The 18,414-nt window shown below is 33.7% G+C and overlaps 1 protein-coding gene across 2 annotated transcripts in view; it reads right to left on the bottom strand.

Annotated features, from left to right (window-relative positions):
- Positions 1-18,414, bottom strand: part of RADX (RPA1 related single stranded DNA binding protein, X-linked) — a 67,093-nt gene that overhangs the window by 24,975 nt on the left and 23,704 nt on the right. For both annotated transcript variants that reach the window (XM_054544078.2, NM_001133558.2), the window contains exons 7-11: positions 17,387-17,491; positions 16,110-16,274; positions 14,653-14,813; positions 13,617-13,786; positions 5,963-6,036 (exon numbers count right to left, since the gene is read on the bottom strand). In XM_054544078.2, coding sequence (XP_054400053.1) covers positions 5,963-6,036; positions 13,617-13,786; positions 14,653-14,813; positions 16,110-16,274; positions 17,387-17,491 — 675 coding nt within the window. The remainder of the gene's footprint in view (positions 1-5,962; positions 6,037-13,616; positions 13,787-14,652; positions 14,814-16,109; positions 16,275-17,386; positions 17,492-18,414) is intronic.

Here is an 18,414-nt window from a genome sequence, read left to right as displayed (position 1 = left end):
AACAACCCCATCAAGAAGTGGGTGAAGGATATGAACAGACACTTCTCAAAAGAAGGTATTTATGCAGCCAACAAACATATGAAAAAAAAGCTCATCATCACTGGTCATTAGAGAAATGCAAACCAAAACCACAATGAGATACCATCTCATGCCAGTTAGAATGGATCATTATAAAGTCAGGAAACAACAGATGCTGGAGAGGATGTGGAGAAATAGGAATGCTTTTACACTGTTGGTGGGAGTATAAATTAGTTCAACCATTGTGGAAGACAGTTTGGTGATTTCTCAAGGATCTAGAACCAGAAATACCATTTGACCCAGCAATCCCATTACTGGGTATATACTCAAAGGATTATAAATTATTCTACTATAAAGACACATGCACACATATGTTTATTGAGGCACTGTTCACAATAGCAAAGACTTAGAATCTTCCCAAATGCCCATCAATGATAGACTGGATAAAGAAAATGTGGCACATATACACCACGGAATACTATGCAGCCATAAAAAAGGATGAGTTCATGTCCTTTTCAGGGACATGGATGAAGCTGGAAACCATCATTCTCAGCAAACTAACACAAGAACAGAAAATCAAACACTGCATGTTCTCACTAACAAGTGGGAGTTGAACAATTAGAACACATGGACACAGGGAGGAGAACATCACACACTGGGGCCTGTCGTCATGTTGGGGGCTAGGGGAGGGATAGTATTAGGAGAAATACTTAATGTAGATGATGGGTTGATGGGTGCAGCAAACCACCATGGCACATATATACCTATGTAACAAACCTGCACGTTCTGCAAATGTATCCCAGAACTTAAAAGTATAATAAAATAAAATAAAATAAAAAATAATCCCATTAAGCCCTGCTATTGATTGGCTACACTTTTTTTTTAGTGTTTTCTCTAAGGTCTATAATATACAACATTAACTTACTACAATCTACCTTCAAATGATGCTATGCATCTTCATGCATGTAGTGTAAGAATTTTAGAACAGTGTATTTCCATATCCCCTCCAGTCATCATGCTATTTTTTCATAACACTTTACTTCTATATAAAGTATAAACTCCACAATATATTTTTATTATTTCTGATATAAAAGAAAAATGAGAAAATATATTTTATTTTACCCACCTATTTACTATTTCTGGTGCTTTATCTTCCTTTACTTAGATAAAAATTTCTATCAGGTGTTATACGTTTTCTGCCTGAAGAACTTCCTTTAATATTTTTCATTGTGTAGGTCTGGTGGTGATGAATTCTCTCAGCTTTTGCAGCTTTTGTCTTTATTTTTAAAAGTTATATTCACTGTGTATAGAATGCTAAGTTTACAGTTTTTTTTTTTTTTTTTTTTTTTTTTTTTGACAGAATCTCACTCTGTCACCCAGGCTAGAGTGCAGTGGTGCAATTTTGGCTCACTGCAACCTCCGCCTCCTGAATTCAAGTGATTCTCCCGCCTCAGCCTCCCAAGTCACTGGTAATACAGGCATGCTCCGTGATTACATGATTTCTTAAGAGACATCTGCTGTCATGCTTGTCTTTGCTCCTTTTGACTTATGTGTATTTTTTTCTTTTCTCTTTTGCTTCTTTTAAGATTTTGTTTGTCCTGGTTTTCAGTGGCGTGTGTGTGTGTGTGTGTGTGTGCATATAATGATGTTTTTGTCTCCTTGTTCTATTATTTTAAGAGGAGTGCACCATGATTGTTATGTGCACCAACTGCTCTTTTAAAATCCACCAGGTTGTTTACCTTTTTAAGATTATATTATATGTTATATACATTCATGATTGTTACTGTATTCTTAGTGGAATGTTGATTTATCATCCTATATATTCTATATTGTCCCTATTTATCTTTACTTATAGTTTTTACCTTAAATTCTATTTACTTCATATGAATATTGCTATACCACTTTTCTCTTGGTTAGTATATATCAGGTATATATTTTGCCATTCCTTTATTTTCAACCTTTTATATAATTTTTCTTGAGTATGTCTCTCTCTTAAAAAAATTTCTTTTGAGATGGGTTCTCACTATGTTGCCCAGGCTGAAGTGCAGTGGCTATTCACAGACATGATCATAGCACACTACAGTCTCAAACTCCTGGACTCAAGTGATCCTCCTGCCTCAGCTTCCTGAGTAGCTAGGACTATAGGTGCATGCCACTGCACCAGGCTTAAGTGTGTCTCTTATGTGTAGGATGTAACTGGATTAATTTTTAAGATTGAAATATGAAAGTTTAATATGTTTACATTTATTGAAATTGGTGATAATTCAGAATTATCTCAGCTATATTATTTTGTGTTTTATCTTAAAAAAAAAAAAGAGATGGAGTCCCATTATGTTGCCCAGACTAGTCTTGAACTCCTGGCCTCAAGTAATCTTCCTGTCTCAGACTTCCCAAGTGCAGGAATCACAGACATAAGCCACCATGCCCAGTCCATGTTTTATCTTAATCATGCTTTTTCTTTGCTTTTTCCCCCTTTTTTCTACTTTTACTGCCCTGAAAAATTTTTCATAATTCCTCCCCTTTTTTTCTGTGCTGCTTCAGAAGTTACACATTCTATCCTATTCTTTCAGCTTGATCTTAAATTTTTAACTCACATGTTTAAATTTACAAAGCCTGCAGTATATAAATCTCTACTATTTTCCATAAAGATACAATGATCTTAGAATGCTTTAATTCTCATCTTTCCATCCATTTCACCTTAAATAGTATTTTCATTCTACTTTGTTTCAAATCCCATGAAATAATTCATTACCATAGTTATTAATTTCTACTGCATATATTTATTTATATTTACCAATATTTTACTAACTTCTTTGCTTACCATTGCTTCTTACATTCTGATATTTCCTTTTGGTTTGATTTTCCATCTCTCAGAATTCTTTAGTAATTCTTTCATTGAGACTCTACAAGTAATAACTCTTTTAGTCTCTATATGAAAATATCTTTATTTCACCCTCACTCTTGCTTGATTGTTTAGGTAGACATAAAATTCCAGGTTAGGAATTATCTCAACACTTTGAAGACATTTCACTGTCTAAAGCATTATTGTTTCTGGGAAATTTTTCCAAATTTTGTTTTCTTTGTTGATAAATCTCTTTTTTTTTTATCTCTGGTAGTTTTAAGGATGTTTATCTTTGATGCTCTGCAGGTTCACTATCATGGTCTGTATCATTTATCACATATCATATGTCTAGATACAGATTATTTTTATTTTACTCAGAATTCACTGTGATCCTTCAATTTAATAATTCATTTATATATATATACAATTTTGAAAAAATACCCTCTTAAAATACTGCTTCTTCCTAACTATCTCTGTTCTGTCCTCCTGAACCTTTATTAGATATAAATTGGACTTTCTCATCCTATCCACTATGTCTTTCAACTTGTATTTTACCTTTCTAAACTCTTTACCACTCTCTAGTGTGATTTCATCAGTATCTCCAAATACACTAAATTATTTCTTCATCTGCATTTATCTATTATTCTACTCATCCTCTACTGATAAGTGTGTGTGTGGATACCTTTTTCACATATGTCAGTTCTTCATATTGATCTGTTTCCAACTTACTGACTTTTATTTATTCCTTTAACTTTTTAAACTTGTTTATTTTAGAGCTGGATGTGGTGGCTCACACCTGTAATCCCAGCACTTTGGGAGGCTGAGGCTGGAGGATCACTTGAGGCCAGGAGTTTGAGATCAACCTGGGAAACATAGTGAGACACTATCTCTATTAAAAAATTATAAAAATAATAAACATATGTTTCAAAGCCTCTTTCTGATTGGCCTAGCATTTCTAGTTTCTGGGGTATGAATTCTTCCATGTGTTACATCTGATCACATTGCCTTTCAGTAGTAGCTCATTTCCTTTGGAAGTTTGTAATTTTTAACCATGAATCCACTTTCTGTAGACATTGTTTTCCAAGGGAATCCCAAGCACCCTAGGTTACAAGAAACCTCCCTTTTAGGAAGTTTCACAACTGCCTTTGTCTAGACCTTAGGGTCTTGATTTCACTGATTTTGGACCAGATATTAGTATTAACTCCTTAGTTCAGTAGCCTCACCATTTTAATCATGTGAACTGCAACCATACTTCCATGCTGCACAGGTCTGGGATTCTACTTTCTCTCAGATGACTTTTTCTTACCCATTGCCCAGGAGATACAGGAAGCTCTTTGATACCTCTCCACATTGATGGTCACAATTTTTCTGCCCTTCTGCAAACTTCTAACTTTACATTAGTTTTACTTCTTCACAAATAGGAGGTCTGTGGTCTGGACTCTCCTTCCCATGTGGTTATTATACCTCAGCCCATGAAAATTAAGGCCTCTATCTAGTTCTGAGATGTCCATGAACACTTTTAGTTTTGGTTCCTACTCACTATTAAATTTAAATTCCTTTTTTGCTTCTGGTACCTGGTGATTTTTCATTCTTGTTTAGAGCTTGATTAGATACTTATATTACAATGTTTTTCTTTTGTGGGTTTTCAATCGGCCAGATTTACCATAAGGCAATCCCTCCTTTTGCTACTGGTCTGTCAGGCTATTCTTGGATTTATTTCTTTCCCCAGCCTAAGACTCAATTCATTCTATCTTTCAATTTTAGTTAGCAAGTGAATGATTAACTTACATCTGAACAAGAGCTTTCTCCAAAACAGCATGGAATAGGAAGGAAAAGTTGAAATTAATTTCAAATAACCACTCCCTGTGAGATAAACAAAATGTCCATAAACCTCAGCACAGTGCCTGACACATAAATGCTCAATAAATGGCTGGTACTACTATTATATAATTGTGAGAAGTACCATATTATCTTCTGTAGGTAAAAGAGATGGGATAATCTTAGCAGATGATAATATAGAAATCTGTATGAAGTTTAATCACCAAGCTGACAAGCTGAAGAATAGAATTTAATTGCTTTCTTGGATATTAAACAGAGAATCACAAAACCTGGGAACAATTATGGTTTTCTCCTTCATTTTTAGAATTTAGAGTCCAGGCAAGATCCATTGTCTGAGGAACATTTTTTTTTTAATTCAAATTATGCTTAGCTGGGAGAAATAATCTTTTTCTCCATAAGTCCCCAAATTACATTTTTTACTGAAATCATCTGAAGTGCTCATTGAAACTTTTGGACAAAGTATTCAGCCTTATAGAGAATAATCAATCTAGAATATGACAGGAGAAATGAATAAAAATCTATTATTAACTAACCCACATAAATCTAATAGGTAAGGACAGATGTTTCTACAAAGATTTAAAATGTTTAGAATGGACTTGTTCACAATGCCCCAATTTTATATCATGTAACAATCAACAAAAGTCATATTTAAATACTTTGGAAAGGTTCGTTGAGACATCAAATTTAACAAGGTAGTATTCAATAAAATGACAGTATCACTTTTGTCTAGGTGGAGGATGAAAACAAAATAACACCGAAAGCAAAGCAAGGAAATAAAGTGCTAAAAAGTCTAATCCAGAGAGATGATACCTGATAAGATCTGACTTAAACCAAACCACTCTACGGACACCCCACCAGAAAAAATTGTATTACAAAATCACTTCAGAAATGAGGCCAAAGTTCAAACCAGCCAACCCAATAGCAAAGAAAGAAGACACAATTTACTTTTAAGAGATATCCATATTTGTTGTCAATTAAAAATTAAACTTCCTACTTATTCTTCTATTAAAAATAGTACATTTGATGAAATATACTATTACTAATGAAACAAACTGTAAGTATAAGTTTGTTTACAATTACTTTCACTTTTGGGATGATACCAAATTGGTCACTACACTTTTGACAGTGACCTAAGCTAATATTACTATATGCAAAGTATACATTCTAAGCATGTATTACTTGTGCTTAGTAATTAAATAGTAATCTTCATAGAATAATGTTTCATAAAGTTTTCATAAATAATAATAACAAATAGTAACATACGGTTGAAGATGCTTGGCATGCCTGGTTTAATTCCCTTTGTTTGTACAGAAGCTCCTGGTTGAGGTACAGCAACTCTATAAAGGATAAGAAGAGTATAACCAATCGTTATAAAAAGAGCCTCAAATGAAAAACAAATCAACTGGTTCTATTCAGAGTTTATTTTAATTCAATAAATTTAGAAAATATACAGGTTAAGTTTGTTGAATAATACATTAACATACACTAATAATTATGAAAAATATCCATATATAAAACAACTCAAATACTGCAATAGATTTAAATTTTAAGGATTATTCAATAAAAGGGATCATTAATTTTATTAAATATTAACTGAAGATAATATTTTTATTCTTTACGACAGAAATTTAAAATTTAGTGCATGCAGAGCAAACGAAATAATCAGTGAAGAGACAACCCACAGAATGGGAGAAAACATTTGCAAACTACTCATCTGACAAAGGATTAATAACCAGAATACACAAGGAGCTCAAACAAAACTGTAAAGGAAAAAAGCTAATAATTTGATGAAACATGGGGAAAAGATTTGACATTTTTATGAGAAATGACATTTCTCTAACAGACATTTCTCAAAAAAAGACATATAAATGGCAAACAGGTATATGAAAAGGTGCTCAACATCACTGATCATCAGAGAAACCCAAATCAAAACTACAATGAGATATCATCTCACCCCAGTAAAAGTGGCTTAAATCCAAAAGACAGGCAAATAACGAATGCTGACAAGAATGTGGAGAATGGGAAAACCCTGTATAATGTTGGTAGAAATGTAAATTAGTATATCCACTATGGAGACAGTTTGGAGGTTTCTACAAAAATTAAAAATTGAGCTACCATATAATCGAGCATCCCCCCTGCTTGGTATATACCCAAAAGAAAGAAAATCAGTATATCAAAGAGATAGCTGCACTTCCATGTTTGTTGCAGCAGCTTTTACAATAGCTAAGGTTGGAAGCAACCTAAGAGTCCATCAACAGATGAATGGATAAAGAAAGTGTGGTACATATACACAATGGAGTACTATTCAGGCATAAAATGAATAAGACCCTGTCATTTGCAGTGACATGGATAGAACTGGAGATCATTGTGTTAAGTGGAAATAAGATAGGCAATAAAAGATAAACATTGCATGTTCTCATTTATTTGTGGGAGCTAAAAATTAAAACAACTGAACACATGGAGATAGAGAGTAGAAGAAGAATGGTTACCAGAGGCTGGGAAGGGGAGTGGGGGAGTTTGGGAGAGGTATGGATGGTTAATGGGTACAAAAATATAGAAAGAATGAATAAGACCTACTATTTGATAGCACAACAGGGTGACTATAGTCCATAATAACTTCACTGTACATTCTAAAATAACTAAAAGACTGTGTAATTTAATTGTTTGTAACACAAAGGATAAATGCTTGAGGGGATGGATACCCCATTCTCCATGATGTGATTATTATGCATTGTACGCCTGCATCAAAACATTTCATGAATGCACCTAACATATACTTACAAAAATTAAAAATAAATAAGTAAAAATAAAATAAGTGCAATGGCCTAGTTTTTACGTTTTCTTTGTTCAAAAATTATGGGAAACAATCTGGCCTGCCTTTCCAATTTCATTTCATAGTTTTTTATGAGTCCCATGGTGCTTTAAACCTTCATGCTTTTCTTTCTGCCTGGAACAATCCTATGTCCCCTTTCATTTGCCTGGTTAACTGTTACTCATCCTTCAGGATTTAGCTCCAGCATAATTTCCTACAAGAAGCTTCCCTTGATCTCTTGCCAAGGCTAACTACCCCTTGTATATGCTATTACTGTGAATAAACTTCTATCATGGCATTCACCATATCATACTGAAATTACAGGTTTAAAAGTCTGTCTCTTCCACAAGACTTAGCTCTCTATGAAAGTATTAACTCATCTTTATCAGTTACATCTGCTATGACCCTATTTCGAAATAAGGTCATATTTAGAAATCCTGAGGGTTAGGACTTCATCGTATGAATTTTGTGGGGACACAATTTAACCCATAAGTCTGCCCTCTGGTCCCACAAAATTCCTGTTCTTCTCATATGCAAAATAGGTTCACCCCATCAAAACAGCCCCAAAAGTCTTATCTCATAGCAGCAAAATCCATTGATCTGTTGCTTATAAGAAACATACTTTACCTATAAAGATACATGTAAACTGAAAATAAAAGGATGGTAAAAGATATTCCATGTCAATGGAAACCAAAAAATCATAGGAGTAGTTATCTTTATATCAGACAAAATCGATTTCAAGACAAAAACAATAAGGAGTAGCTATCTTTATATCAGACAAAATCGATTTCGAGACAAAAACAATAAGAAAAGACAAAGAAGGTCACTATATAATGATAAAGGAGTCAATCCAGCAAGACAATATAACAATTTTAAATATGTATGCACCCAACACTGGAGCACCCAGATATATAAACCAAATATTATTAGAGCTGAAGAGACAGATAGGCCGCAATATAATAATAGCTAGAGACTTCAACACCCCACTTTCCGCACTGGACAAATCTTCTAGAAAGAAAATCAACAAAGAAATATTGGACTTAATCTGCACTGTAGATCAAATGGATCTAATAGGTATTTGCAGAACATGTAATCCAACAGTTGCAGAATACACATTCTTTTCCTCAGCACATGGATCATTCTCAAGGATAGATCATATGTTAGGTCACAAAACAAGTCTTAAAACATTCAAATAAACAAATAATATCTAGCACCTTTTCTGTCCACAATGGAGTAAAACTAGAAATTAGTAACAAGAATGATTTTGGAAACTATACAAATACATAGAAATTAAACAGCATATTCTTCAATTACCAATGCATCAATGAAGAAATTAAGAAGAAAATTGAAAATTTTCTCGAAACAAATGAAAATAGAAACAAAACATAACAAAACCTAAGGGATACAGCAAAAGCAGTAGTAAGAGGGACGTTTACAGCTATAAGTGCCTCCAACAAAAAAGAAGAAAACCTTCAAATAAGCAACCTAATGATGCATCTTAAAGAATTAGAAAGGCAAGAGCAAAACAAACCCAAATTAGTGGAAGAAAACAAGATCAGAGCATAAATAAATAAAATTGAAATGAGAAAATCAATACAAAAGATCAATGCAGCAAAAAGCTGCTTTCTTGAAAAGTTAAACAAAACTTACATTTAGCCAGACCATGAAAAAAAGAGAGAAGAGCCAAATAAGTAAAATTAGAAATGAAAAAGGAGCTTTTACAACTGATATTGCAGAAATTCAAAGGTTCATTAGTGGCTACTATGTATAACCATATGCCAATAAAATGGAAAATTTAGAAGAAATGAACAAATTCCTAGATACATACAACCTACCAAGATTGAACCAGGAAGAAATCCAAAACCTGAACGGACCAATAACAAGTAATGAGATGGAAGTTGTAATAAAAAGTCTCCCAGTAAAGAAAAGCCTGGGATCCAATGGCTACACTGATGAATTCTACCAAACATTTCAAGAAGAGCTAATATCAATCCTACTCAAACTATCCAAAAATGGAGGAGGAAGGAATACTTCCAAACTCATTCTGCAAGGCCAGTATTATCCTTATAACAAAACCAGACAAAGACACACCCATAAAAGAAAACTACAGGTCAATATCTCTGATGAATTTTGATACAAAAATCCTCAACAAAATACTAGCAAACCAAATTCAACAATATATTAGAATGATCTCTCATCGTGACCAAGTGAGATTTATCCCTGGGATGCCAAGATGGTTCAACATATGCAAATCATTGTGATATACTATATCAACAGAATAAAGGATCAAAACCATACAATCATTTCAATTGATGTTGAAAAAACATTTGATAAAATTCAATATCCCTTCATGATAAAAACCCTCAAAAAGCTGTGGATAGAAGGAACGTACTTCAGCATAATAAAAACCATATATGAAAGACCCACAACTAGTATCATACTTAATGGGGAAAAACTGAAAGCCTTTCCTCAGATCTGGAAGACAATAAGGATGCACACTTTCACCCCTGTTATTCAACATAGTACTACTGGAAGTCCTAGCTAAAGCAATCAGACAAGAGAAAGAAATAAAGGGCATCCAACTTGGAAAGGAAGAAGTCAAATAATCCTTGTTTGCAGAGGATATGATTTTATATTTGGAAAAACTTAAAGACGCCACAAGAAAACTATTAGAACTCGTAAACTCACTAAAGTTGCAGGATACAAAATCAACATACAAAAATCAGTAGCATTTCTCTATGCTAAAAGTGAAAAATGTGAAAAAGAAATAAAAAAGTAATCCCATTTACAACAGCTGCACATAAAATTAAATACCTAGGAATGAACATAACCAAACAAGTGAAAGATGTCTGTAATGAAAGCTACAAAACACTGATAAAAGAAATTGAAGAGGACATTCAAAAATGGAAAAATACTGTATGATCATGTATTGGAAGAATCAATTTATTACAATGTCTATACTGCCCAAAGCAATCTACATATTCAATGCAATCCCTGCCAAAATACCAATGACATTCTTCACAGAAATAGAAAAAACAATCCTAAAATTTAGATGGAACCACAAAAGACCCAGAATAGCCAAAGCTATCCTAATCAACATATGCAAATCAATGTGATATATCGTATCAACAGAATAAAGGATCAAAACCATACGATCATTTCAATTGATCAACACACAAATCCACACACCTAAAGTGAACTCATTTTTAACAAAGGTGCCAAGAACATACACTGAGGTAAAGACAGTCTTTCCAATAAATGGTGCTGGGAAAATTGGATATCCATATTCAGAAGAATGAAACTATACCCCTATCTCTCGCCATATACAAAAATCAACTCAAAATGGATTAAAAACCTAAATCTAACACATCGAGATATGAAACTACTACAAGAAAACATTGGGCAAAATCTACAGGACATTGGTCTGGGCAAAAAGTTCTTGAGTAATACCCCACAAGAACAGGCAACCAAAGCAAAAATGGACAAGTAGAATGACATCAAGGTAAAAAGCTTCTGCACAGCAAAGGAAACAATTAACAAAGTGAAGAGACAACCCACAGAATGGGAGGAAATACTTGCAAACTACCCATCTGACAAGGGATTAATAACCAGAATATATAAGGAGCTCAAACAACTTTATAGGAATAAATCTAAAAATCCAATCAAAAACGGGCAAAAGATTTGAATAGACGTTTCTCAAAAGAAGATATACAAATGGCAAACAGGCACATGAAAAGTTGTTCAACATCACTGATCATCAGAGAAATGCAAATCAAAAGCATATAATCGTTTCATCTGATGCTGAAAAAAACATTTGATAAAATTCAACATCCCTTCATGATAAAAACCCTCAAAAAGCTGTGGATAGATACCATTTTACCTCAGTTAAAATGGCTTAAATCCAAAATACAGGCAATAACAAATGCTGGTGATGATGTGGAGAAAAGGAACTCTGTACGTTTTTGGTGGGAATGTAAATTAGTACAACCACTATGGAGAACAGTTTGGAGGTTCCTCAAAGAAACTGAAAATTGAAATACAATGTGATCCAGCAATTCCACTGCTGAGTATACACCCAGGAGAAAGGAAATCAGTATACCAAAGAGATATCTGCACTCCTATGTTGCTGCAGCACTGTTTATAATAGCTAAGATTTGGAAGCAACCTACATGTCCATCAACAGATGAGTGGATAAAGAAAATGTGATACATATACCCAATGGAGTACTATTTAGCCATAAAAATGAGATCTAGTGATTTGCAACAACGTGGATGGAACTGGAGATCATTATGTTAAGTGAAATAAGCCAAGCATAGAAAGATAAACATTCCATGTTCTCACCTATCTGTGGGATCTAAAAATCAAACAAGTGAACTCATAAAGGTAGAGTTTAGAAGGACGGTTACCAGAAGCTGGGAAGGGTAGCAGGGGGGTGCGGGGAAGTGAAGACCTTTAATGGGTACAAATAAATAGCTAGAAAGAATGAATAAGACCTACTACTTGATAGCACATCAGAGTCACTATAGTCCATAATAACTTAATTGTACATTTAAATGTAACTAAAAGAGTGTAATTTGATTGTAATACAAAGGATAAATGCTTGATGGGATGGATACTCCATTCTCCATGACATTCTTATTTCACATTGTATGCTTGTATCAAAACATCTCATGTACCCCCATAAATATATATATATACCTACTATGTACCCACAAAAATTAAAAGTTAAAAAATTTAAAAAAATAAATTAAAAATTTTACCTATTACTTATTCACAACCAAAAACTGCTGTGCACCTGGGCACACTCTAAAAGACTGGAATTTTTAAAATCTTAAAATCCAAAGTGATTCTGCACTCTGCTTTATGAGTGTTTGGGCTTTCCTGACACTTTAAAGAAACCAAAACTTCCAATCATGTACAATTCATAATGTATGAATGTTGTAGTAAAGACCCATACTTAAACAACTGGTAAGCAAACGTAAGCTATAATGTTCTTGTTCAAGAAAATGGAAGAATGACCTTGGGAGTGAGACTACCTCCTTGGTTTCAGAGGACAAGGGCTCCCTTTTCAATTCCAGAGGGTGGGTTCATTTCCTTGGTTCCAGAGTGTAGGGCCATCACCCAGGGTTGTAGGAGTGGGTATGCTACCCCAGTGAGCCCAGAGGACATAAGACTGTGGCAAAGAGAATAATTCTGAAGCCTTAAAAACTAATGCAATTTATTTGCCTTGCTAGGTTTTGGAGTTGCTTGTGACCCATGATCCCCCTTTTCTTTCCAATTTCTCTCTTTCAGAATGGGAGTGTCTATCCTATACCTATCTCATCACTGTATTCTGGACAGATAACTTGTTTGACTTTATAGGTATACAGATGCAGAAGAATTTTGCCCCAGGATAAATCACCCTGATCATGGATGGACGAATTACATCCATATGAGATTTAGATGAGATTTTGGATTAGAATTGATGCTGCTGTGGGATGAGACTTTTGGGGATGTTGTGATGGGGTGAACCTATTTTGCATATGAGAAGGACAGGAATTTTGTGGGACCAGAGGGCAGACTTATGGGTTGAATTGTGTCCCCACAAAATTCATATGATGAAATCCTAACCCTCAGGACTTCTGAATATGACCTTATTTCGAAATAGGGTCATAGCAGATGTTACTGATAAAGATGACGTCATGCTGGATTAGGGTGGTCCCCTAATCCAATATGACTGGTATCCTTATGAAAGAGGTGAAATTTGGACAAAGACATTACACCGAGAGAACTCCATGTGAATATGAAGGCAGAGATTGGGGTGATGCTTCTACAAGTCAAGGAATGCCAAGATTGCCAGCACACTAAGAGGCTAGGAGAGAGGCATTGAACAGATTCTCTCTCGCAGCCCTGAGGGAACCAATGCTGTTGACACCTTGACCTTGAACTCTATCCTCCAGAACTTCGAGACAACAAATTTCGGCGTTTAAGCCACTCAGTTGTGGTATTTCATTATGGGGGCCCTAACAAATTAATATAGCTTCTACGAAAATTGCTTATTTTACAGGGTAGAGATAAACCAGAAGAAAAAATATACTTTACATATACTTAATACAAATGACTTACGGATTAGCGTGTGGGCCTTGAAGAATTCTTATTTTATTGCTCAGACTCAAATTTGTAGATGTAGTTTGGAAATACTGAGAATTCACAGGCTCATCATCTTGATGCCGTTTACCATTTCTTTCTTGAATTTCTACTCTAGCTGCTTGAGAGGTCGAGGGTCTGTTAGCGTTCTAAAACCAATAATTTAGAGAAAACACTTTATGCTAATTCACAATTATTAATCTAATAAAAGACTACAATTTTAGTATATTCATTTTTCATAATCAAGAGTTCTGGCAAAACTTTTCAATCATAACAGTGCTTTTATGAAAATGATTAAATCTAATCCATCTGCTATTAAAATATTTTTTAAAAGGAAGACAAACAAAAGTCCTTCTTATACTACTATCTGAAAAGCTGGATTAAACACTTATTTCCATATAAATAGTAGTAGTCCTAGACATACTGTTTAAAAAGATAAACTCATGGGAAAAATTAACTTGTTTGTCTTGATTGCGCCAAGATTCCAGAACTGGCGTCTTCTATAATACTAAACTATTCTAGAAGAGTTATAGAACCTGGGTAAGACTACTATGCCAGATATAGAGAAAACTTCCCATGAAAGCTTTCCTGTAGTACTGGCCTGGACAAAAGATAGGAAATTAATATAATCATAGATACCACCTAGAAATTTAAAACACCCACAATAGCCTCAAATTACACAGAATGCAAAAACAGGATACCAAGTTTTGAGGGCCTTGGGAAATGTCAAGAGGCTATAATCATTATTGGCCTAGTCTGCCCCCAGATAAATGACACAAAAAGGAAACAAACAAAAAACTAAAAATATTAGGTTGGTGCAAAAGGAATTGTGGTTTTTGCCATTACTTTTATAGGCAAAAACCACAATGCCTTTTGCACCAACCTAATGTTTTCTCTTAGGCTTACATTATTAAGAGTCAACACACGTGAGCTCTGAATAAAATGTAAAAGGTACCAATTGCAATCATAATCACAGTGCTTTCAGAGAAATACTATTAATTCTCTGGCACCATACCCGAAGTGTTTCTGATGCCGAGGCACTTTCAGTCGCACTGCTATGGGGGATATACTTTATAGCAGTAATTATCCCCTGAATTGCAATGCGCTTTTGTTCCCTATACTGCAAGTCTTCAATCTCCTTCCTGACTTCACTTATAGCTGTCAAGAGCGACTCAACTGCAAAAGAGTAAGTCCGAGAAAATTGTAAGTTTTAAAGAACTGAAATGATAAAAATGAGAATTAGATTTGCAATGTAATTTCACAACACAAAATTATAAACTTACTACATTAACTGTGAGACACTGTGTTTATATCTGGCATCCTTTTATATAATTTTGTGAAATAGGCAAAATACTTTTATCAGTTAAATTTGAATACAGGCTTCCACTCTGTACCCCTCATTTGCAAAATAAATTTTGCATATTAAATGCAATTTACATATTATATTTCAAACTATAAAGTGTTGCCTAGCCACTGCATAGAAAAACACATTTTAATTATTTCAAACACTATTACATATTGCTAGCATTATGATGTATAAGAGGATGCCAATATTTCGATGATAATAGGTCGGCATTTTAAAGTTTCTCTTTTTTTCCAAAACCATGCAATTATCTCATAGCTTTTTAAAAAAGAACATGCTTGTGTTAAACTTTTCAACTGTCATATATTAATTCTACTAAAAAGTATATTAATAGTAGGCTTCTCATCAGTACTTCAATTCCAAATTCAGCATCTCATTTATTTTGGCATCATTTTATATTTAAAGATAGCACTCAATTGTGTTAAACACAATATATATCATTCCACAAGAGTCGCATAATACAGTTGTCAGTCTCTGAATATCAAGTTACCCAGTGTCTCCTTTAGATATCTTTAGTCTTTCTGTATAACATCATAGCAATTGAGATCTACACCAAGGTCAGATGTGATCTCAATGACATTAAATAAAGATATGTATAGGCTGAACATCCCTTCTCTGAAATATATTGGACCAGAATATTTCAGATTTCTGATTTTTTAAATTTTGGAATATTTGTATTTTACTTATCAGTTCAGCTTCCCTAATGCAAAATTCCAAAATCTGAACTGCTCCAATGAGTAGTTCTTTGAGTGTCACTTCAGTACTCAAAAAGTTTCAGGTTTTGGAACATTTCAGATTTTGGATTTTTGGATTAGGAATACTCAACCTATATCTCCAGTTGGTTATCTTCGGTGTTTTCTCTTTTCTTCCAGTCTGATAAAAATCAAAGTATTAATCTTTAGACCACCATGCGAGATATAGGGAAAACTATATAGAAAATACGTGACATATATTTTTAGATCTGCATTGACAGAACTATTATCGGCGAATGTTGCTAAACTTTAGTTCACTCCCATAAAATAAAAGAATAAAGATGACTAATTGAAATAGCATAAGCCATACGTATAAAATATAAACATATTTAGAAGGACTGGCAATTACATTAGTACCTTTAATAGAACTACTATACTTGGAAAATGTCTCTGGCACTGGTGGATAGGGGTAATATCCACCAATAACCATATTCTTCTGTTCCCCGGAATCGGACTTTGTTCTAATCCATTGAATAAAGTTTTTTACCTTGGCATCATATGTATACGGCTGGCCTCTATGACCTCCTCGCGGGAAGGGTAAATCATAAAAAATGAGAAATAAAAATGTCACTGTAACAATCTGTATGAATATTTTTGTGTAAAAACAGTTTACTATTAAAACAATCCCTCTTTTATCGCCAAGAAAAAAACAGTCAAGTTCACTTATTCACTATGTATAATTATCCAAAGACAGTAAATAAATCCTAAGAAGGAAATCAGACACACTGTGTATTAGAGTTTAAGTGGACTCAACTGTAGCTAGCTATAGGATGCTAAAAATCACAGGAAGAAGAAAAACTAATAATTTGAATTTTTCTGACTATCCAAATGGTTGACATCTTCTGAAATAACCGATTTTTAAACTACAAATTAACCTGAAATTATGGCATCATGTATGAATGAAACTTCCTATGAATATGGCTCAGCATTTAAATTTATGTTCTTAAAGCATACTTAAAAGTGCCGTATTCACATCTGATAGTATTTATAAAAGAAGATATGCATTGACAAAGATTTATGTTACACCTTTTCTAGGACTCTTCTTTTAACAAATTTCTTAATTACCAACATGGTAACAACCTGGTAAACACCCCATTCCACACTATTTCCTCACTCTCTCATTTAGAAACGTTTTTCTTTAATGTTTTGATCTTATTATTGGAGGGAATAGGGAAAAATAATATACTTGCAGACAAGTAATGAGACCTCTCTTGTTATATAAATAAAACATAGGATCTTGGGGCTGAAATTCGACACTCATTTTTGTTTTCATTTAGAATTTTAAAATATTGTTAACAGAATCCATATTATGATACCAGGCCTAACCAGGTCTTCAATCTATCAAGCAATTTATGATTATTACATTCTATGCCAAGCAGGAATCAAAGTTGACTGAAGGATATAAATGCAATTTTCCACTGAGTCACAAAATCATTGCCTCATTCGTAAGTAATCCATAAGCAACGTATTTCACAGGCCAAAAATTCTTTGCTAAAACACTCTTATAGTAATAAAGGAAGTCAAAATAAAGCTGTCTTGTAGTTGAATGTTATTATGTAAAAGTTAATATGTACTGAAGGATTCTAGGGAAGAGAAAATATATTTCTAATAATATACACAAAGAAATTACTCACCAGTAATAAACACTCCACTCTCATTTGTAGTGGTGAGGTAAAGCAGCTTAGGTACTTGATTGTCATTTCTGACAACTTTCAACTGTGTACACACAAAATATGCCACTAGAAAACAAAAACACTTATGAAATTACTTTTCCATTTCAAATAGGACATAACAAGATCAGGATCTAACACAATGCTTCTCAAACTTTAATGCACAAAGAAATCACATGGTACCAACGTTAAAATGCAAATTCAGATTCAGTAGGTCTAGGGTGGGGCCTGAGATTCTGCATTTCTAATAATCTCCTAGGCAATTATTAGTGCTGCCAGTCCTGGGACCACACTAGGAACAAGAAGGATTTAACACTACTCTGCTTTTTGCGAGAGGCCCCTTTTTTTTCAGAAAGTACAACAGCTGCAACTAACTAAAGTCATTTGTTTGTTGCACAGATAAAGAGTGCAAGTCATTTTAACTGGGCACACAACTGAGTGTGAACAGTGATTTCCAACAGAGAAAAAAAAAGCTTAGTTTCTCCATGATACTTTCACTGACTAACCCTATCTAACACTAAACTCTGAATTACTCTCCTTCCATCAGATAGGGCTTATACATTATTGATTCGTATTTGCTTATGCAAGTGTTTTTTATCTTTTATGTATTTATCTTAATTAGATTTTAAGGCCAATGGCAGGGCTTATATCATCTGTTTATTTTATTTTCACCTTGCTAACTTTATGGGCTAAAAAGAATATCTAAAAATGAGAGTATAATGTCTTCAGATTTCAACTACTTTCAACAGTTATCAATTGTTTTTACCTAACAGGCTATCTAATTATTATAGTTTCATTAATCCAACATTATTTTTTATTTTAACTCATTATATGTCAAAACACTTAACGGTTTTACAAACTAGGAAATGAAGAAATAAATGTAAATTCTTATAATCACACAAAAGTAATTTCTCATTTGAGAATAAAAATTTATCCAGAGCACAACTGTACATTCATTTACTACATCTCATATTTACTAAGTTCTTTATTCT

This window comes from Pongo abelii, chromosome X (genome assembly GCF_028885655.2).
Source record: "Pongo abelii isolate AG06213 chromosome X, NHGRI_mPonAbe1-v2.0_pri, whole genome shotgun sequence".
NCBI lineage: Eukaryota > Metazoa > Chordata > Mammalia > Primates > Hominidae > Pongo > Pongo abelii.
The sequence above is the reverse complement of the archived record's forward strand: the minus strand, read 5'-3'. Positions and strand labels throughout refer to the sequence as shown.